Source organism: Pogona vitticeps, chromosome 3, assembly GCF_051106095.1.
Source record: "Pogona vitticeps strain Pit_001003342236 chromosome 3, PviZW2.1, whole genome shotgun sequence".
Classification (NCBI taxonomy): Eukaryota; Metazoa; Chordata; class Lepidosauria; order Squamata; family Agamidae; genus Pogona; species Pogona vitticeps.
In genome coordinates this window covers 47,665,230-47,688,879 of record NC_135785.1, presented here as the reverse complement: position 1 = coordinate 47,688,879, position 23,650 = coordinate 47,665,230, and the positions used below count along the sequence as shown (strand labels likewise).

At 42.0% G+C, this 23,650-nt stretch overlaps 1 protein-coding gene across 2 annotated transcripts in view; it reads right to left on the bottom strand.

Moving 5' to 3' along the window:
• IGF2BP2 (insulin like growth factor 2 mRNA binding protein 2) overlaps positions 1-22,442 on the bottom strand; it is an 89,804-nt gene extending 67,362 nt beyond the window's left edge. The window contains exons 1-2 of one of the 2 annotated variants that reach the window (XM_020787385.3): positions 22,067-22,442; positions 20,549-20,609 (exon numbers count right to left, since the gene is read on the bottom strand). In XM_020787385.3, the coding sequence (XP_020643044.1) occupies positions 20,549-20,609; positions 22,067-22,241 (236 nt within the window). In that variant the 5' untranslated portion in view covers positions 22,242-22,442. The remainder of the gene's footprint in view (positions 1-20,548; positions 20,610-22,066) is intronic. The other variant, XM_020787386.3, reaches the window with a different exon arrangement.
• Between the last annotated feature and the right edge of the window lie 1,208 nt (positions 22,443-23,650).

Below are 23,650 nucleotides of genomic sequence, written 5' to 3'. Positions count from 1 at the left end.
TCCAATACACCACACTGGGTAACTATATCTTCTAACAGCTGCCGAATTAAAGAGATGCCTCCAAGTCTAAAGACCTCATATCTGGAGAAAATCTAGCAATTTGAACACCACTACATCTAAAATTCGTTTTAAACCCAACATTTGAAGTGCACTGCAAATACGAGTTTCAGGTTTGACACCCATTCACCCACCTTTTTTTAAACCATTAGAAATAATTGCCTACTTCTCATCTAATGGAAATCATTCCAAATGTTTCAAAACATAGGCAGCTCCCTCAGAGATGGGCAAAGTTACCTATTTAAACTACAATTCCCAAGAACACCCAAGCCAGCATTCCATACTGTAACTGCTTTTCTCGAGTCTCAGACAGAAACTTTTGTAATAATTTTCTACATGGTTTTAAACTGAGATGTCAGTGGGGGGGGGGGCAGCCCTAGGACTGTGGATCTTAAAAGCAGATTGTGGCAGCTTGTTTTGAGAGCAGATTTCTTTGTCATGGAATTTCACTTTTTGATATGCTATTATTTGGTGTAGTGTATTTGATGTGACACCCAAACTGTACAATTTTCAGTATGACCCAGGTATGTCTAAAACAGTTATAAACCAACAGTTTGGATCCCAGTGGATTAGGAACGTTCAAGCCAGTAAATGGTTCACATGCCCCTCTATATTCACTGGATTTGCTGATCCTTTACCTTCCTCAATAACTTGTAACACACCAACAATTCAGGCCGCAGAAATGAAACTCTGAAATTCCTCTTAACCCCATTCTGCGTAATAAATTCTATGAAGCATTGGAGCCTGCCAAGTAGCTGGCCCAGCACACAATATTGTATAATGCGCAATCCTTCTCTGGGTTGAATGCTGGAACAATGTTTCAGTCAGTCTGTCAGAGCTGCCTGCTGTGTTATCTCTGGCCCACTCTCATAATCAAATGCAATTTATTCAACACAGAGAAAACCTAGAAAAGAGCTGCATGTTACAGGCTGTTAGAAATACTCATGGGGTTAAAAAAAAGCTTCTAAATTCAATTTCTAGCTTGCTGCCAAGTCTATAAATAGAAAGGAAATAAGGCATTTGGTTCACAACCCAGCATTATCTCACAGTGTCCTGGACAGCATTGGTTATATTGTGCCAGGATAAAGGATTCCCCTGGAAAATTCTCAAAGTACACTGCAAACACCCTTAGATCCCGTGACCATGAACAGCTTATAGATTTGAATAGGACCTATAAGACTGGCAGGATGCTAACTTGTGTTGTTATAAGTCCTCTTTGGCTCCTTTTCTTGATGATGCACTTTGAGGGGAAAGTCATGTTGGGCTTTAGGAGGGAAGGAGGGGAAAGATCTCAAGTCCTACCACCAAATGATTTAATTTTTCCTTTACATATGCTGATGCTTCTCTTTCAGAGAGAATCAAATCAGCAAGACAATGCTAGATGATTCAACTAAACAGTAAAATCCTAGATATGATCAGGTTAATAAGACAACCTTCTTTTGCATCTGTCATGTGCTACTGTGCAAAGACCTAACTGATCTACTGATTTAGAATTAAACTTACTATTACAATACATAACATAATAGAGATGGTGGTAACTGCACAGTTTAAAGAAGTGTGTTGAACAGACATGAACCCATACAGATATGAAGGAGGGAGGCTGATAACTCAAACATTTTCAGCCTTCATTCACTAAAAAGCAATGAATACAATGCATATACAGGACTCCAGGGAACTATTTTTATTACTGAGTTTCTAATATACTTCAACTAGATTTCACACGTAGTATTTATATGGTACATACTCTGGTTCCTACTAGGCAGTGAAGATACAATTCATAAAGGAACAATTATTTGGCTGGTACAGTACCATCTTATCCTGGGAGTTGGAACTTATCATTAGGAACATGATTTTTGGAATTAAAAGCCTCACATAATACAGCAGGAACCCCCTGGCTGAATTATGGGATTGGGACCCTCAAACCATCAAGAGGTACAGCATCCTCCTCACCTCCACGTCGTTCCCATGTTGCCTCTTTGAGCCATTAGAAAAGTGCCCCATGGAATTGTTGTGCACTGCACAAGGATTCCCTTTGGGCCACAGAAGTGCATGGGAGAACAAATGCAGGCTGCCTCCATACAGAGTGTCTGGAGAATATGTTAGGAAATGTGAATGGGTGTTAGAAAAACCAGCAAATACAGAAGCAAGCACTAGAATAGCCCACCCAAATGTGTTGTGCTATGATACCCATTATCCTCAATGGCCTTATCGGGGGATGACAGGAATTCCAGTTGAAATAAACTGAAGCTTCGGTTGAAAGAGGCTGTGCTGGAAAAAAGAGATGTTCTGCAGATGTTTGTCTCCAGAATATAGTGCTGTGTATGAACAACAGTATTGGGAGTTCAAAGGGATCAACAAAATCTAAACCTTTATTGATACATGAAATCCAGAACTAAAACATCCCTAACATATAGCCACCTAAACCTTTTGTAAAAAACTTCAGTGATAGAATCAGAGAGTTGGAATGGGAGTATAAGGCCACTGAATCTAATCACCTGCTTGATGCAGGAATTAAAATCAGACTATATCTGAAATATGTTTGTCTAATTTTCTCTTGAATGTCTCCAGTGTTGGAGTGGTCACCACCTCCTGAGGTAATTGGTTCCCTTATTGTACTGCTCTAGCTATTAGAACGTTTTTCCTTATATTCAACTGAAATCTGGCTTCCTATAACTTCAGCATTGAGCAAGGGACTGGAGTTGATGGCCTTATAGGCCCCGTCCAACTTCATTATTCTATGATTTTATGAGCCCATTATTATGTATCTTACACTCTGGTATAATCCTGCCCCTCCACTATAAAGCAATCTTTCAAGTGTTTGGAGAACGCTATCATCTCTCCCATCAATGAAGGAGAACCCACTACCTTCAGAGGCAGTCAAATTGTTCTCACAATCAAGTTCTTCCTAAAGCTGGGTCAACATCTTCTTTCTTGTCATTTGAATCTATTGGGTTTGCATCAACTTCCTGATCATAAGAGCTGTTTGACAGTGGAAATAATTACTGTATTTTTCCATGTATAAGACTATACTTTTGTCTAAAATCTTTAGACTGAGAATTGAGGGTCGTCTTATACACGGAAGTAAGGTGAGGAGAGAAAAAACAAGTGGAGGGTAAAGCAGGGATCAAACTGATCCTGAAGGGCTTTGATCCCTGCTTTTCCCGTCCACTTGCTAAGCCTTAGCAAAAGGAAAGCAGGGATCAAAGCGCTGCAGGATGGCTTTGATTCCTGCTTTTCCCTCTGTTTACTAAGTTCCATGGGACTTAGCAAAAGGAGGGGGAAAGGATCAAAGCAATCCCATGGCTGTGTAAGGGGGAAAGGGATCAAAATGATTATGTAGTCGCGGAATTGCTTTGATCCCTTTCCCCCTCTTTTTGCTAAGCCCCATGGAGCTTAGCACGAAGGGAGAAAGCAGGGATCAAAGTGATCCTGCAGTGCTTTGATCCCTTTCCACTTACGCTTGCTAAGCCCCACTTAGATTTCTTAATTTTGGGTTAGAAAATGGGGAGCATCTTATACATGGGGGTGTCTTATACACGGAAAGATATGGTACCTTGGAAAGTGGTGGACTTTTCTTCACTGGAGGTTTTTAAACAGAAATTAGATGACCATCTGTCAAGGCTGATTGTGGATTATCAGCAAGGGATTCAACCTGATGACCTCTGGGATCCCTTCCAGCTTTTCAATTCTATGACTCTGTGAAGTAAAGCAACTTCTATAGGGGTATACATTTCACAGCCTTGATTTTAGAGTATGTGTTCCAACAAGGCCTGGAATACTGAGATGCCATGCAAGGGCTTTGTCTCATACTTTTCAAGACTATCTTTCTATTATCTATTACCTAATCAATATATCCCCGTGCCCATCTCTACTTTGGCCAAACCAATTTTTTTTAAAGAAAGTAGCATATAATATCAGCCAGAAACAAGAACATTGGGCTTTCTTCCTATCTCAGTATTTTACTAAAGTACATTGCTTTAGATACCCATTGTGCTAGATCAGTGGTTCTTAACCTTGGTTACCCAGGTGTTTTTGGACTGCAATTCCCAGAAGCCTTCACCACCAGTTGTGCTGGCTGGGGTTTCTGGGAGTTGCAGTTCAAAAACATCTGAGTAACCCAAGGTTAAGAACCACTGTGTTAGATAATCAAGAGGCAGAAGAAAGTTTCATTCATTAAGGCTCTGCTTGTCCATTCATAGATCTGTTTGGAAATAGCTAATTCCTTCTTTATTCATTACAGCTGGAATGCAAGTGAAGGATCCTCCAATAGTGTTTAGAATTAAATACTGTATCCTCAGTTAGGATTTCTGCCAAAGTCCTACATCAAGCAATGCACTTAGAGAGTAACTTTCAACTGGCACTGAAATTATTACCATGCACTTAGTAGTCAAGAGTAGGTTTTTAGATTTTATATTACTGTATCTTCTTTTCCTTTTAGAAAACAAAAAGGAAAAGGATAAATTATCTATTTTTTTCACTTGCAGCTACATCGTAACACAGTGGGTTGTATCATCTACTTACGGTAGTCCTTTCACAGACTAAGCAACATCAGCATAAAGTGAAATGGAGTGTTAAACCCTTTACTGAGCTCAAGCATTAATAAAAACTTTGGTCTCCCCCATTCTGTGTGCAACATATTTTCATTTAGTCACTAACAATATCAAAAGACTCATGACACTAGTTTCTTTTACATATCTGGTAGCAGCTGATCTCATTCATAAAACTGCAATCAGAATAAAACAGACTGATGAGAAATTCAAAAGTTCCACACCTGTAAGCATCTTTAACAGGTTCATAGGTAAAGGCAAAGGTTCCCCTTGACAATTTTTCCAGTCATGTTTGACTCTAGGGGGTGGTGCTCATCTCCATTTCCAACCCACTGAGCTAGCGTTTGTCTGAAGACAATCTTCCGTGGTCATGTGGCCAGCGCGACCAGATACGGAACGCCATTACCTTCGCACCATTTATCTACTCGCATTTTTCATTGTTGTCGTTTAGTCGTGTCTGACTCTTCGTGACCCCATGGACAACAGCATGCCAGGCCCTCCTATCTTCCACTGCCTCCCAGAGTTGGGTCAAATTCATGTTGGTTGCATCGATCACACTGTCCACCCATCTCATCTTCTGTCGTCCCCTTCTCCTCTTGCCTTCACACTTTCCTAACATCAAGGTCTTTTCCAGAGAGTCTTCTCTGAGATGGCCAAAGTACTCAGCTTGAGGATCTGTCCTTCCAGTGAGCACTCAGGTTTGATTTCCTTTAGAATTGATAGGTTTGTTCTCCTTGCAGTCCAGGGGACTCCTGAGAGTCTCTTCCAGCACCACAATTCAAAGACATCAATTCTTCAGCGGTCAGCTTTCTTTATGGTCCAGCTCTCACTTCCATACATCACTATAGGAAAAACCATAGCTTTGACTTTTGTTGGCAAGATGATGTCTCTGCTTTTTAAGATGCTGTCAAGGTTTGTCATCGGTTTAGTCCCAAGAAGCAGGTGTCTTTTAATTTTGTGGCTGCTGTCTCCATCTGCAGTGATCATGGAGCCCAAGAAAGTAAATTCTGTCACTGCCTCCATATCTTCCCCTTCTATTTCCCAGGAGGTGATGGGACCAGTGGCCAGGATCTTAGGTTTTTTTTGATGTTGAGTTTCAGACCGTTTTTTGCACTCTCCTCTTTCACCCTAATTACAAGGTTCTTTAATTCCTCCTCACTTTCTGCCATCAGAGCAGTATCATCTGCTTATCGGAGGTTGTTGATACAGTGGTGCCTCGCTTAACGAGCGCACCGTACAACAACGAAATCGCATAGCAATCCCTTTTTTGGGATCGCTAATGCAATCGCTCAACGACGTTTAGATAGGGTGAAACTCGCTTTGCGAAGATCGGCAAGCGTTTCGCTTACCGATCTTCGCAAAATGAAGCCCCGACGATCAGCTGTTTGGCGGACAAAATGGCCGCCGGAAGCCCCAAAATGGCCGCGCGCAGCGTTTTTGCGCCCTCCCCTCCCTTAACGAGGGTGTGAAAATGGCTGCCGGCCATAGGAAACTTCGCTGAACGGTGAGTAAAGGAGCCTTCCCTGTCCCGTTCAGCGATGTTTCGCTATAGCGAAGGTTAATCCGGAACGGATTAACCTTGCTATACGAGACACCACTGTATTTCTTTCAGCAATCTTAATTCCGGTTTGGGATTCCTCCAGTCCAGCCTTCCACATGATGTATTCTGCATATAAGTTAAATAAGCCGGGGGACAGTATACAGCCTTGTCGTACTCCTTTCCCAATTTTGAACCAATCAGTAGTTCCATATCCAGTTCTAACTATTGCTTCCTGTCCCACATATAGGTTTCTCAGGAGATAGATATAGTGGTCAGGGACTCCCATTTCTTTAAGGACTTGCCATGGTTTGCTGTGGTCCACACAGTCAAAGGGTTTTGTGTAGTCAATGAAATAGAAGTAGATATTTTTCTGGAACTCTCTGGCTTTCTCCATAATCCAGCGCATGTTAGCAATTTGGTCTCTAGTTCTTCTGCCCCTTCAGAATCCAGCTTGTACTTCTGGGAGTTCTCAGTCCACATACTGCTGAAGCCTACCTTGGAGGATTTTGAGCATAACCTTGCTAGCATGGGAAATGAGTGCAATTGTACAGTAGTTGGAGCATTCTTTGGCACTGCCCTTCTTTGGGATTGGGATGTAGACTGATTTTTTCCAGTCTTTTTTATCTATTCGCATTTTGCATGCTTTTGAACCACTAGATTGGTGGGAGCTGGGAGAAGCAACGGGGGCTCACTCCATCACATGGATTCGATCTTATGATTGCAGGTCTTCTGACCTTGCAGCACAGAGGCTTCTGCAGTTTAAGCCGCAGCACCACCACGTCCCTAACAGGTACATACTGAACTGTAACTACGCCGTACAACTGCCATCAATTTAAAAATATGAACGTCCCTCTGGATACATAGCTTAACATAGTAAGGGACTTCAAGTGTGTCAGAGATGAGAGCAATATCATAATCATCATCATAATCATCATCATCAGGGGGCTAAAGTATGTTACAAGAGTTTTTAATTCTTCCCCACAAAAATTAATATTTAACTATCCCTCAGAATCAAAAATTTGAACTTCCAAATATTATTTTTACTACAACTCCCAGAATCCCCCATCATCAAAAGAACATTAAAAAACCCACATCAAATTAAGCTTAAGACCTATCTAGTCCAATGCTCTGTTTGTGCAGTGGTCAGTCAGCTGCCTACAGGGAGCCTTAAAGCAGGACAAAAATGTCTCACATTCCTCAGCAACTGATATACAGAGACATACCACACTTCTGATAATAGAGGTTAAATACTTAGATAGTTATTGATGGCAATATCCTCTGTGAATTTACCTCCTTCCTCTTCAAAGCTATGCATGTTGGCAACCATCATGAGACCTTGTGCCTGTAAACTCCACAGTTCAACTCCACACATTGTGTGAAAAAATTCTTTTATCTCTCCTAAATTCCCCATCATCCAACTTTAGTGCATGAGCCCACATTCTACTGAGGAAGGGAGAAAAAAACATCTTCTAAGGAATTTGGGGAGCTGAAATGCTACAAAACTAACTTTTCCAAGCACTGCTCAAAATGTCTGTTTATGACCCCATGAACCACTGCCCCAAATAAATTATATTGTCTGTGAGGCAAAGGGAATGCATTCCTCAGGCTCCCTGGAATAGTGAAATGGTTCCTTTCAGCTAGTTCCACCAGTCAGCAGGTGCAGATGCAGTGCCCTCTTGAAATCAACACCTTATAACTTAAACGAGCCCATAGTATGCCACCTGCACAATACATATACATGTACAAATTTAGACTTCGAGGTCAACAGCTTGGCTTTCCCAGGCTGTGGCTACAGTGGCAAATGGTACAAGATTTGCAATGGAAGTAGAACAAATGAATTCAAACATTTTTAATTGATCACATGATGCAGAGGCCAACACGACTCAGCCAGGTCCTTTTTTGCTTTGGACGTAACGTTTTTTCACTGCTGATGGGTGCTTCTACTTTTTTTTAAAAGCCAGAACAATTCAAAAGATGTTTTCCCTGTGTGATCAGCTGTTTCATTCCCTAAAAGGATGGGGAGCGTGATGATGGGTGGTATTCTGGTGATATACTATGCTGGATATGATGGCGGAAACATCCACCTTTCTTTCTCCCTAGTCACTCTGGAAGTATATTTTAAATACTGTAGCACCTATTTTAGTGCTACACCATCTTATCATTGCATGAATACATTAGTTTAGTGTTAAATCACCTCTGCGTGGACAAAATAATTGATAAAATATAATATGAACTAGAAGCAACTGTGAAAAAGTACAGCACACTATTATGTTTATGTGATATGTATGCATGTGTGGAGAACTTCAAAAAGCTAATCCTTTCCCCTAATGCTATGTAACATTTTAAATAGCCCACTGACTTTACAATGAACCATGTATGGAGAGCTGGGGATAGGCACAGGGCAGGATCAAAGGAAGCAGGGGATGGGGTTTGGATTGAACCACATCAGATTGGAGGAGACAGTGTGGACACTGGCACCAAAATAATCTGCATTCTCCATGTGATCACCTAATCTGTTCAGAAGTGTAAATAGGCTGCAACTCAAGCTGAATCACTCCGTTTCAGCTTGCCAGTGTAGTTGCAGCCACAGAAAGCTAGATCTGGTACCTAAGAATTATCATGTTAATCATACGCACAATCACTTTGCTCTGTTCCAACATCACGTCTTATCAAGAGGTTGTTCTTGAAACACCTACCAAACTAGTTCAACCAGGGCAATAGCACCACAAAGAGAATGTAGGTGCACCCCGTACAGATGATGGCTCCACTAAGCTATAGTCAACTTTCCTACAAATTCTGTCCTTTTCCAAACAGAAAGGACACAGAAGATTTGTGTGTTTTTGTGTTCTTTTCCTTCTTTCCGAAGTGGATTATCAAACTGTCTTTCAGGTCATGTCATCAGCAGAAAACTGCCTTATGCTGAGGAAGAGACTCCATCTGGTCCAGTCCCATTTTCGTGACTGGCAGTGGCTCTCAAGGTCCCAAGCAGAAAACCCAATAGAACTGCTACAAGATCAGAGCACTACAGAAGGGAATGGGAAGTAGAGAATTCTGTTGTTGTCACAAACTGTCAAGTTGGAAACAACTTATAGCGACCCTAACAGGGTTTTCAAAGCAAGTGAGATATTTAAGGTGTGTTTTAACAAGTTCTACTCTCCCAGTGAGTTTCCATGGCTGAGTGGGGATTTGAACCCGGTTCTCCAGACTCCTAGTCCATCACTCTATCTACCACACCACACTGGGAGCCTTCATTCCAGGAACATTTTAAAAATTGCTTCTTGCAGTGGTTAAAATGGCTGTAGCTTGCTCCCATGCTCTTTGCCCTCCTTATGGTGCTGTCATGGAGAATTCAGCAGGTCCAGAACTCAGCCACCAGATTACTGAGTGGGGTGAGAAGACATCAACATATCTCCCCCACACCCTGGTCGCGCTGCACTGGCTACCTGTTTGTTTCTGTGCCAGTTTCAAGGTAATGGCGTTAACATACAAGACCATAAATGGTTTGGGACCTTGTTATCTGGCAGAACGCCTCCTTTTGACCAGATATGCTTGTCCTATAAGTTCTTCCCAGGCCAGACAGTTGAGAGTTCTGACCCCGGGGAAAGCTTGGAAAACAGCGACCAGAAACTGGGGCTTCTCGGCGGTAGCCTCGCAATTGTGAAATAGTCTCCTGCCCAAAATCCACATGGCCCCTTCACTGGGAACTTTCAAGTGATCACTAAAAACATGGTTATTTAGACAGGCCTTCCTGGGCTCTATTATACCCTGATAACAGTGCTTAAACAACCAGATATTCGCTAATGTTCAACCCTCCGCCATGCTTTCATTATTTTATTTTAATGTTCTATTGATATTATTTTCATATGTTTATATTGTATTGACTATTCTATATTATTGTCCCGTTATTATATTGTTTTGCCTTTATAGTTTTGTTTTATTGTACTGCATAAACCACCCGGGTGGCCTGGGTTGCTAGATGGGCAGTACAGAAATCAAATAAATAAATATTGCTAAAAGGTTGACCATATTTATCATCTAGGGACTTAATATCATTATGTCAGGACTGGGTGTGGGTAGTGCACTTCTGACACTTTAGGAGAGACCTGTTCCCACTCCCCCTTATCAAGTGTTTAATAGTAGTAGTAGCATTATTATTATTATTATTATTATTATTATTATTATTATTATTATTATTATTATTATTATTATTATTATTATTATTATTATTATTATTATTATTATTATTATTATTATTATTATTATTATTATTATTGTCGTCGTCATCATTATCGTTGTTGTTGTTGTGAGCCATCAAGCCAATTCTGACATGGTGATCCTTTTCAGAGTTTCTTAGGTAGAGAGTACTTAGAAGTCATTTACTATTCCCGTTTTTTGCCTTGGGACTGGGCATCCTGCTCAAGGTCACAGAGGCTGGTTCTTCTGAGACGCATAGCGGGCAACTGAACTTCCAACCTCTGGCTCCACAGCCAGATACATAACTCACTGAGCTATCCAACCAGCTGCCATCAAGTGTTTACCAGAACCTTATTTCAAATACCTGGGTAGGGTTTGTGTGTTTATGGAGGGGCTGCACTCTATGTCTGCCCATTTTTATTTTCAGTTCAGAAGCAGAACTCTTCTTAGTTTTATTTTTGTTGCCCATTTCCTCTTCTGAATCTTAACTGGCATCTCCCCCTGGTCTTGTCAATGTATATTCTTTTTTTAATGAGTCATATTTGCAATCCAGTCTATCAGGGAATCACTTTGTGAAAAAAATGGCATTACGTTATCCAGTCCACTAGATTTTTCTATGTGACAACATCGGAGGGCAAATAAAGCCAACTGTAAGGGAGAACACAATTTCCTGGAGCAATTACATGGACACTTTCAACTACTGGGAATTATACAGTGAACAATATGACTTCACAATATTATACAGCAAGGTTTTCTTTCATAATGACTGTTCTGCAGTGGGCCCATGAAGCCATTTCTGAAAGCATTTCTCTCACTCAAAACAAGCAAATATTTTCACCCCCTTCCGAACAGATCACTAGAGAATTGACAAAGTGGTGTTGCTAGTGAAGGAACTTTTCAATGTTAACATCTCTGGAGAAAAAGAAACATTCCTTCAACTAAACCCTACGTAAGCTGACAAACTATGGAAAACTGAGGACACTTATGAGCATTACCTAATACCATAGCTGCCTTGTGGACCAAGGAGTGTACATTTTGGTGTGTCTTGACACTCATTCCACAGCTTATCACCAGGACCCCCAAGATATTAAGCATAACCAAACAAATAATCCAAATCTGAATGAAAAATGAGCAATTTTTAAAATCAAAAGCAACACTGGCATCTTTCAGCAACATTAATTGAATTTCTGGAATCAAAATTCAGAAGTTTATGAGGTTTAGGTCTTCATTAGAAAAAAGAACAACTCTCTATGGGTGGTCTTTATGCTTTCAAAAGAATGATTAGCATCATGACCTGCTAGAGGCTCATTAAGTACCACAAACAGATTACAGGAAAATAGCATGAGTAAAGCAACCTCATGATTCTAGACAACACTGAGTCATGCCATTCAAATTCAAAATTGCCAAGTCCTCAGCTGTAAAAGCTAATGAAAAAGAGATACAAAGTCAAAGAGGGAGATACAACCAGTATCTCAAAAAGCAGAGTGGGTAGCCTTCATGGACAATGGAAAAAGGGAGACTAAACTCCCTCTGTATGATTAGCCTAAGGATCCCCAGTCTTTTTGAGCTAGTGATCACAAGTGGAATGTTGAGGGAATCTCTTTGTGAACCATCACAAAATTGTTGCTGGGAAAGGGAAGCTCCCCCAAATGGTTGAAATGATGTGACAACTATGGCTGCTCACAACAAGTGTTTAATAGAAATGCAAACAGACCAGGATAAAAATGACTAGATTGTCAAAGAACATGAACATTCCCAAGCAAAAAGCTAAGGTGGACTCTGAGCCCAAGAATAAACAACTGCTCCTTTGAACATTCAGTTTATTGCTCAAATATATAAAGTATTCCACAGAGAAGCAAACCAGTTAATTTCTAAAATCATTTCTAAAACCAAAGTGTTACAGATTTCTTCTAATTAACTGGAGTATCATGCCCAAATTGCTCAGAAAGTGACACACCCCACACTGCAATGACACAATTATGAATGACATATTCTCTCTCACTCACTCTGCTCAGAGTCATATCATTCTCTCTGTCTCTGTCTCTCTCCCCCCCCCCCCGGATCACCCCTAAATCACTCTTTCTGTTATCCCACAGGCCAACTCTGCTCCACTCTTTCCTCTTATTTTTCCCTGCCTCCGGTGCTCAGAACAGTTGCAGATCACACCAAAGTTGTGCAATCTGTTGCTTGAGTATCACACAACCAGCCAACCTGAAGCCCAATCAACATCCCATGGCTGCTTCCATAGCTGGGGTGTGTGTGTGTGTGTCATGTTTCTCTCTCTCTTCATCTCCCAAGTACTGTATCATCCATGCTTCTGTTTCACTTCCTAAGACCTCAACTACTTGCTTCCATGCATAACCAAGAGACTGCTTTTTCTTATATGCCTTCTTTTTAACTTGGCAAAAACCTCTCCTTCTTCATTATTTTTTTTTTATTTTCAAGTTCAGTAATTGTCAGAACTTCATCAAAGATGCTACACAATGAGTGTTTCAAAATGCCAAAACAGAAAGAACAGTCTCCTTTTCTTCCTGGTTCTGCTTCCTTCTTGGGTAACCTCATGCCCCTTACTGAGAGCTTGGGACCTTATTCTTAAAGGTTTTTATTATCCAGTTTACTACAAAGTAACCTCCCACATAGAAAAGTCCATTAACATCACATTTTTTAAAGTATCTCACTGCCTTGCTTACTACTTTCAGGACTTTTTCTTTTAAAAAAAGGATTAACAGAATGGCATAAACCTTGCAATAAATCACCCAAAATTCCTCTAAAATTACCATTAAAATTACCATTAAAATTTAGAATTATTTATTACAATAAAATGGGGAAGTACTAAAATTCCTGCATATTGTATTATTTTTTTAAATCTAAATTTTTTACTCACTGTTGCCCAAAAAGGCAAATTTGTTGCAAGTAATTACACTGCTTGTAACAAGTCCCTTTCAAGATCTTTCTTTAACTTTCTTCAATTCCACTTATTTTTCTTCAACCTCTCCTTTCCAATATGCCATTTGTTTCCATATTATATAAAAAGAAGGCAGACCTTTGTACCATAATAACCTCAAAGAAGTGAGTGGGAACTTCTGCTGCTGTCTATATACCAAAGAAATGAGGTTGACACATAAAGACAGCCCTTCTTTACATCTGTCCATTCCCCCCTCTTTAAAAAGCTACTAAGCTTGAAACTCATGTTTTTACAGAACTTTGCAAAGCCTTGCAATCTATCTACGGTGAGAGTGACAGACTGACAATAAGATCATTTATTTCATTTATGTCATTTATTTCATTTTTGCAAAAATATTTATTTGATGGTGTGTAGATAAAACAACTCTGAAACACTTAAAATAAAGGAAGAATGAATTGGACAAAAGGATCTGCAGATTGTTTCGGTCTGCAAACAGATTAAAAATGTACATAAACTTCTTATGCGATATTGTTCCTGTTAACATCACTTTTTAAAAAACTTATACTGGAAAATAGACTAGGCAAACAAAGAAGACACTCCAAAATCTGGACATCCAAAGACAGAGCTGCCACCTCCACTACACACAAATCACAATCATTTTAACAAAGGTACTGCTGTACAAGGGAACTATATTAAAGAGATTCAGACAAAGGATGCTTCTAAAACAGAAGTAAAAAATCTTTTAAAAGATTAGCATCTGTTCATACCTCCCCATAGAAGGCATCAATATGAATAGCTACAGTACACTAAAGATCCTTGACTTAATATTTCATTTGCTCACAGAGGGAATCAAACGTCTATCTTTGGGTTAAAAATGACCTGCACCATTAAGCAATGAATATCATTTGCTGATAAAGAATGGAAATGTTCAAGGAAATGACTAGTTTCTTACAGTTTTCCATTAATGTAGAAAATAATTATAAATTACAGCTTTTTACTATAGAAACCAGGGATTTAATTCACATACATTTTTCTGTACTATAATCATGGTTATTTGCTATACATTCGCTCAGTATCTTAGCATACATCGAAAAGGTCTGCTCCATCTCAATGTACCCTTTATGTTGGCAAAGAAAAAAGTTTCCCTTCTGTATTGATAAACTGGATTAGAATATCAATAAAAGTAAAGTCATTACAGGAAAAACTAGACAATGATATTAATAACCAAAAACAGGAATGCATTATACTTTTAAGCTATACTAACATTTAAAAAAATTCAGCCAGTCTACCTAAAAGAAGAGATTGGGAAACTTACTCTTGGGAAATACAATTCTCCAAATATCCCAACTAGTCAAAACCTATTGAAGTCACCAAATCAAACCTGCAGTCTTGAAGGCAGGTGGTATGAACCAATACTTGTATAACCAGCTAAACTCACATTTCCATATAACCATCCTTTGGGGCCATATAACTTTTATAATGTATATCTCATATATGCCAATTAACTCAACAGTTAGACACCATGGTTTGCATTGAGACCATGTATTGTATATAACTAATGTTTCCAAGAACATTGTGCCATTTAAAGGTATTACTGTCAAAACCTTCAACAAACCTAACTTCATAACCAAAGACTATACACACACACTCTGATCACTGTTAAAATTTCATATTCATTTTGCATATTTTCCAGTAAAGATTTGAACACACCTCTTGGATTTCTTTAGTAGACAACCCTGTTCTTAAATAATAGTTCAAAACAAAAACAAACAAAAGCAAGCTGTAGGAAATTAACCATTTGGGGATCATTAGTTCATGGGCCATTTCTGTCTGCTCTGCTGGAATGATGGGTAAAACTAAGTAGAGCTGAAACATCACTAGTTTCAGAGCCAATGATATTCCCTTCCTGAACCTACTCTGGATTAAAAGGGACAGGCGCTTTGGTTTACAACACTGACACCATTCCAATGTAAACTGATCTGTTATATCACAGAGTCAAAGTCAAAGGACAGCAAAAAAGGATGGGTCCTTCTCACATTTCTCAACAGGGTTCCCCCACCACCACCACATTAAAATATTGAGCAACCTTTTCTGAATCAGCAATCTCAGTATCATCAAATTTCTCTGGACCCTCTCATTTCTGTGATTCTTTACATCGAGCAACGGCTATGAAAATGACTCAGAAAAAGAACATTTTCTAGAACAGATATTACAGCCACTCCTGAAAACAAATTTTATATTGAGAAAACTATTTGTCAAGATGGAAACAGGTGATTCAATACTTCATAATTATTAAACAGAATGTAATATCATAACTAAATTAGCTTGTTTTCTTTTAAAACATAGTTGTGATTTACTCTCTAAGCAGTTCAATTAAACTACTGCCTTTCAAAAAGAAAAATGCTAATACCCTTTTATTATTTCATTTCAAAAGAAAAGTAAAAGAAATGTAAGATTGCTTTTTTTTAGAGGAATTGACCTAACACTTGACCTAACACCAAATTCTCAAATGCTACTTTACACTAGCAAAATGAAGGATACTAGTTTCCAGTGTTTCAGGAAAAAGTACACTATCTTGAAAGTGGGGACCCTTGCCTTCTTTGTTCAGAAGAATGTTTCCACAGTCAGGGTAACATACAAGTGCATTTTGCACACAGATTTTTTAAAAATTAAATAACATTGCACATACAAATCATGTGCTGAAGTGTAGAGATTTACACCATTTGGAGGAATCTTTTGAGAGACTCAAAAAGACTGATCAATTTCAGAGGAATGCTGCTAAGTCAAATTAGCTGCAAACCAAAATTTACCAAACTATTTTCAATCTTCAGCTAATGTATATTTGATGCCTTTTTAATTAGATACTTTAAATTCATACATTTATATTTTTAATATTAAATGCTTTATACTTTATATTCAAGAACAAAAAAAAATCCAGTACTTGCGCTGATTTTTTTGCTACATTCCTGCTATGTTTTTCATGCTGCTAAGTTGTTGTTTCTTTAAAAAAAACCCATATACTGTGTGTTTGTACAGGAAAATCTTATCAGTCCTGTTTTACAGGAAGGTATATTATTGTAAACTTTCCATTCAGAGTGTAAAATGAAGCCAAAATTAGTATCAATGGAAAACACTTAGCCATCAAATTCCAATAATTGTATACACACAGCTTTCAAATATAAATATTCCTTAGACAACTTATATTCTTCAAATAGAGTTCTATTTCATCTACATTTACAAAGGATGTTGAAATCGATATTTAGTAGATACAACCTGCCTTTTTTACAGTGTACATGTAGAGAAACAAAAAAAAACTTTAATAAGGAATTTTTGAAACATTATTTGCACCCAGAGAAGAGAAAACTGAAGATATTTAATTCATGAAGACATTAATGGCCTTTTGTCTGGAAATACCTCCGGCTGTATGACCCTTCCCCCCAGCACTGTCATGTGCTTGCTACCATTTTCAGAGCTACCTCAGCTTGCTTTCTTTAGATCTGTATATTGTCATATTTTAAAGAATGGATATTTAAGCTAAATCTAATAGCTTAGGTTTGCTATTTTTTAAAATAATCTAAATTAAACAATCTCATCTTTATTTATTTCTTCTCTTCTCTTAGGATTAAAATAATAGGAAGAATGGGAGCTAATTAAACACCATGTCATTGTTCCGTAACCTACCTAATGCAGTATACATAGAGACTGCACTGATCTGCAGATCCTAAAGATTTTGAAATCAGAAACAGACCTTACTATTCCATTACACAGAAAAAAAATTAATGATCCTGAGGCACCTTGCAGACAGTTATTATGGTGGGAGCTCGTGAGCAAGAATATGCTTCAGCTGATTCATGTGCTGAAGTGTACTTTGTTCCACAGAAACATACACCACAACCAATTTTGTTACTCTGTAAGATACTCCAGCACTCTTTGTTTCTACAGATTTTAGTTAAATATATCTCCAGACAAAATCCTTAATTTACTGTCTTAATTCACAACACTAAACATATATAAAAATAGAGTCCTTTCAAACTCAAATGAGATTTACTTCTTGGTTTGTGCTGCAATTAATTTCAGCACAAAATGTATTATTTTGAAAGAATGGCAAACAGCAGTGCAGTGTAGAACAGTTTTCTACGAAGGGCGGTTTACCAGTTATATTTTGATCAAGCAGGTAGAGAGTTGTAAACTGTACAGGCTGAGCCCATCTGTGATCATGAGTCACACTGAAGAACTAAAATAACCCCTTATTACAAAATATAACCAGTTTTGACTCAAACTATCATCAACCCATGTTAACTTTAAAACAGTGGAACATTATCGGCCACTTATTAATACAAACATTTCATAGATTAATTAAGAGTGGCTACAGAGAAATCTGACCTTGCAAATTCTATTACAAGAATCTCACTGACGTCACTCCACAAAGCTTTGAACATTTATCAAGCAAACTATGTTGAACTAAGTTTGGAGGAAGGCAATACCTGCAAACTTTCATTTCACTAAATTTATGTACACAGGTATGTGTGTTCAATTTCCAAGATTCTAACATCAAACATTCTTATTAACAATCCTGCTGAAAAATACAGACAGATCTCCTCACTCTTCATGTTATAAATATGAAACCCAGAGTTGTAAAGGGTTTAACTGACTTTCTTAACTTCAGACAAGGTAGATCACTGTTGATTCTTAAGAGACCACCACTATAATGACAAGCCTCCATGAAAGGTAATTATTCAGTTAGAGGCATCAGACCAGAATGAGGGATCTCTTGGAGCCCTTGAGAAAACAGACTATCAAAATACTCAGGCAGGGCAGGAAAGGCAATGGAATACACAAAGCTATTAATTTCTCCCCTCCTCATTTTTCAAACAACACCAAGTTACTGCAACAACTGCAACAGGTAACATTCTTCTCATGGCTTTTTTGTTATAGCACTCGTACTCACTGTGACATGTGAGTACAAGTGCTATGCAACCAATTGGGCACAAAGTTACTAAGCATGAGATCTGAAACACTGGCACTGGTCTATTTACATACTATCATGTTCTGTAATACTGCAATTGGCATATGCAGGCCTAAATCATTCAGTTGCTGTTATAGGCAATCTTAGGATCTAGCCATGCAATGACAAGCTTCTGCCATTTCTGTATTTTTTTAAAAAAAAACTAATTTTCAATAAATCTACAACACAAGGCACGAATACCTGGGAGAAATCTCTACTGACCACAGTGAGACCTACTTTTTAATTAGCATGTATGGAATTATACTAACGCTTAAACCCTTCTTCATTAAATAATCATTAAGGCTAGAATCCTGATTCATGACACTAAACTAAGTAAGAATTTAGGAGTCAAAATGATTAAATCCTCTAAATTTTTCAAAGTACTGAAATTAACAGGTACACTATTTACTATTCTAATATATTTAAACCAAAAGAACTATTCTGTATTTTAAAATAAAGGGTTTAGAATCAGTTACATGTAAAATGCTTAATACAACTTCTGACAAAGAAACAAGAGCATGCCCAGTAAACTTCACCAGCAGTTTCCTTGGGTCTCACCAGCAGTTTCTACATGATCACTCCATTTCATCGATATTTCCTATATTCAAAGATTACTGATACAAACAACTGATGTAAGAAATTCTGTGCTGTACCAGTTCTCCCACTCCAGCAGTATTCTCACTACATAACAATAACTTATTGGAACACAGAGGAAATGCAAAGCCTTTACACAAATATTTTAGATACTAATATTTGCCATATTTTTGCTTTTTTAAGGATGTCGTGAGTTTCTTTCAAACATTAGAAAAAGGAGACGAAGTTACATCTACAGGGAATTACTCATTTACACACTCTACTTTTTTTTCAAACATGAAGTTTAACCCCCCCCTCTTTAAATTCTAAGATAAATTCCACTGTACCTTAAAAGAAATGAACATGCTGTTGCTTTTTACTGAAATCTCAGAAACAGGGTTGGGACTTTCACTCAAACAGGAAATCAAGAAGTGTCTCTAAAATCTTCAAGAAATAGGAATGCCCTGCCTCCTTCTCCAGTGTCAAGTACAGCTGGCAAAGCAGATGTAAAGGCAAAGCCTATCAGAGCAAGAGAAGTTACAGAGACAACTAGTTTCCCTGATTACCACAAAAAAAACTTGCTACATTGCTAGTGAGGGGGAAAAACAAACAAACACACACACAGTAAAAATCAAAACAAAAAAATAGCAGCAGCACCCTTCCACCCACTATGTTAGAAATCTGGAAAGACTGCAGCAGAATGTGTGAAGTTGTTAAGTGTTTCAAAAGTTGCAAGGCAGATGCTGTGGTAAAATAACAGTTGTTTATGCTGCAATACCCACAAAATAAATTAGAACTCTGCTGAACAAAAACATCACAGTAACTGCCTTACAACCTAAAATACCGCCACAACAATTTTTGGAGCATATTTTGCACAGAATAGCAAGAACCACTATTAGGATGAGCAAGGGCTGAGTGACTTAGCCATACTACCACCCGGTATAAATTACACCTTTTTCCCTGGATTATTATCCATTTTAGAAAAGTAGTCTGAAGAGGACATAGTTAAAGCCACGGAGTCATTCCGCAACAAAGATTTCCCAGTGTGTAGCTTGTAAGCAGCAGAATATAACAAAGATTTAGTTCTGTAAGCAACAGAATATAACAAAGATTTAGTGGGTAGCATCAAATAACTGCCCATGTCCTAGCAAGAACTTCAAAAAGTTATTCCTTTGGACTGCAACTCCCAGAAGCTGCTCCTATCTCATTTTCAAAAATCTGGTCCTCTTTCATTTTTCACCAGCCTTTTTGCTGGTCCAAGGAGAAAAACTGAACACTTCATTTGCTAAAAATGGTAGCAGGCATTGAGGTAGTAGTCCAAGTTGCACATTAACTTTAATTTAAACCCCTCCCTTCTGTAAAATCAATTAGGTTCTTACTTCCAGGCAGAATAAGTGCAGTAGGATCAGGCTATAAACAGTTTCTGAAACGTCACAGGAAGCCTACGTTAAGGCAACAGGACATTTTGAAGGAATCATCCAGTTATTGCACTGAAAACAACATCTCACAATAAAGACCATGCAAGACAAAACTCTAGTCCTTTGAAAATAAGAATGAAAAAAAAAAAAACCCACTAGCTCATAAACAACAGAAGCAAAAATGCAACTGCTGGGCCATGTTGAACACCCGCAGCCTAAACTCAAGTGACACAATCTTCTTTTGTCTCTTTCTAGTTCGAGTTCATGAGTCAACCACTTGTAGTGAGGGGATAAACATAAGGTATTTACCTTAATTTTTTAGGGACAGAATAGTCCACTTCCATGACTTTGCCATGCAACTCTGCTTTCCCTTAAAAGCAAAACAAGAGAGAAAAGAATGAGCCCATGTTTGTGAAGCTGTTAGGTGTGCGCTGAAACGGAACTCTTGCTCATCCAGGATGGCACACTATCCGATTACCAAGAGGTTGGCGGTAAAGCATGGCAGAAAGTGGGGTGGTTTAGATGTAGGGCTTGGGGGTGGGCGGAGATGTAGCAGCAGCAGCAGACATTGTGCTGTGGAAGGGACCCTGCACCACCCAGGACGGGACCCCTGAAAGTCTGTTGGCCACTCGGGGCGGGGGGGGGGAATACCTTTGTTTCAAGGGAGGCATTTCGTCCAGAGGAACTCGCCCTTCCCGTGCTTGTAGAGCCATCCTCACGACTTACTTTGCTCCTGAGGGCAACCCTTCTGCTCCCTATGATCTGGGAGCTTTCACACGAACCCTACTCTCGGATCCTTTTTTACACGAACTCGCGGCTGCAAGCACTTGTTCAGATCTCAAGCGGGCCGGGGTCCCCGCCCTCGACCAACCGAGGGAGGCATGGAGTCTTCCCGACTCTTTCCTTCCAGCCGCCCGAGAGCCAGGAAGCGGGAGCCCACCCCAAAGGGCTCTTCTGCCGGCCTCAGCCACGCGCGCCCCGCCTGAGAGCGCCCGCCACCCAGCCGCGCCACGGATTCCGCCGAAGAAACGTTTGGCTCCGGCGACGCGCGTCCGCGAAGGGCCATCCGGACTCGGCGCCGGCCGGTGTTCTCTGGGTCGCCCTTCGCGGCGGCGGCGGCCCCCAGTCGGGTCGGTGTCTCCGGGTGGCCCGGTTCCCTCGCGGGGATGGCGCGCTTCCCCCCCCCTCCGGCAGTTCTGGCCTTGGCGCGGCTGACTCGCGGCGCGGCTGGCTGGCTGGCTGGCCGGCCCCAGGGCTGCGCGTCGCTCCGGGCCCCCGGGCACGTTTCGAGCTTTTTGCTCGGGGGCCCCGGCGAGTTGGGACAGGGCACCTCGTAGAAAGGTGCCCGAGATCGAGCGGGTGCCGAGAGAGCTGGAGGCAGCCGTCCCTCGCGCCCGGGAGCCGCTCAATAAAATCGGAGAAAAAAATCAGCGAAAAATCCCTCCCTCGCCGGCCGGGCCGCCCGGGCGCTCGCTGGAGTGCAGCGCGCGCGGGGCGAACGAGCAGGGGCGCGAGGGGAGCGGAGCGGGCGCCGGAGCCTCGCCCTCGTGGAGGCAAAGAAAGAAGGAAAGGGGGGCTTCACCAATCGCCCTCCCCCTCCCGGGAAGAGGACCGGGTAGAGCCGGGGGCCGCCCACCCGCGAGTCCTGCCTGAGCGGCAACTCCCAGGGCTTCGCACGACGCCTTGAGGGCTCGAGGGGCCTCATCCACCCCGGAGGAAGAAGGGATGGCGGGCAGCCGGGGGGGGGGGAAAGGGCGGCCGACGCAGAGCGGGTCTCGCCGCCCGCCCCCTGGCCACCGGGGCCGAAGCACCGGCGCGCTGACTTACCGGAGAGGGTCTCGATGGCGCGGATCGCCCAGTTCTGGTCCGGGTAGTCCACGAAGGCGTAGCCGGACTTGAGCAGGACCTGCCCGGTGAGGGGCAGCTTCCTGTCGCCGAAGAGCTGCCGGAGCTCCTCGGCGGTCACGGCCGGGCTCAGGTTGCCGATGTAGAGCTTGTTCATCGTCCGCCTCTTCGCGAGGAGGGGGAGGGACGGAGGGAAGCCAAGGCCTCGGCCGCCCCCTCCTACTTCCTCGCCTGCCGCCCACCTACCTAGTGAAGCTACCAGGGCCAGCACCTCCCCGTCGGCCGGCCCGGCCCAGCCCAGCCCAACCCAGCCTGCTCCTCGCAACAGCGCCCCGCAGCCGGGCGGTGAGCGAGCGAGCGAGCAAGTGAGCGAGCGGCAGAGCGAGCAAGAAAGCGGGCGGGCGGGCGGAGACGAGCCCAGCCCCGCGCAGACCCTCCCTCGAGCTCCGGGTCTCTCGCTGCCGCCTCGCGCTCTCTCTGCGGGACAGGCGAGAAGAAGCCGCCGCCGCCGCGCCTCTGCTGCGGACCTGCCCGGGGCGCGGAGAGGGAGGGGGACGCGCGGCTTCGAGTGCCCAGCTAGCACCACCCCCTCCCTCCCGGCTCCCCTCCGCTCGGCCCGAAGCACGTGGCCACGTGCCTCGTCGGGATGGCCGCCCCTGCCTCCGAGCGGCCGGCAAGATCGCCTCCTTCTCGGCGGGCGAATGCTTCGCCCGTGTTAGGGCCACGGCGCTTCCGGACTAGCACCGGCGGGGACAAATCCCTCGCCCACGCCCGGAGGAGCCGTAGCTGAAGCAGCCGCCGGTGCCCGCGTTGGGGCTGCTGTTTGCAGCTGCCGCCACTACTACAGGGGGGGGGGGGCTGGCAGGCTGGAGTTCCGGATGGAGGATGCAAGAAGCGCTGTCTGGGGGAGAGCCGGGGAGCGAGGCGCGGCTTTTTGGACTCTTGGACGGAGAGGAGTTCCTGCCCTGCAAGTTCCTCATTCGGCACGTTGTGGTGCTTCGAACCCTACTTAGGGCGAGAGATCACGTTGGGTCGTCCCGAGGCGCCACCTCCCGCCCCTCCACGGCGCCCGAGGGTGAAACTCGGGCGTAATGTTTCCAGTGCTGGCAACGGGGCGGGGGAGCACAAAAGGGATAAATGGGATCCTAGGTGGGCACTCTGGGTCTCCCGTGATTAGATCCCTGAAAGAAAAACAACGGTGCCCGTCACACTAAAACGGGCCATGCGAAGTTGTGTGCTGTGAAATAGCCCTGATTGATGTAGGATAACTTGATACTGATACGTCCATAGTATCTTTCCTCCAAGCAATGACAAGGGTCCAGAAAGGGGGAGCGCTTGAGCCCCATTCCCTGCTACTAAAGCCTCTTAACCCCCCCCAAACACATCGTTTTGACTGGGTCTGAAAGGCCGCGCAACTTTTCCGACGTTACCCCGCTTTCTGCCCCGGTTTTCAGACGTTCCTTGCGCTCCGGCCCCAATCAGCCTATCAGGGGAAGGCGAAGGCGAGCGCCGTCCGGGGCGCGAGTCTTAGGAACCCAGCCCCGCCCGCCCACTTCCTGATTGACA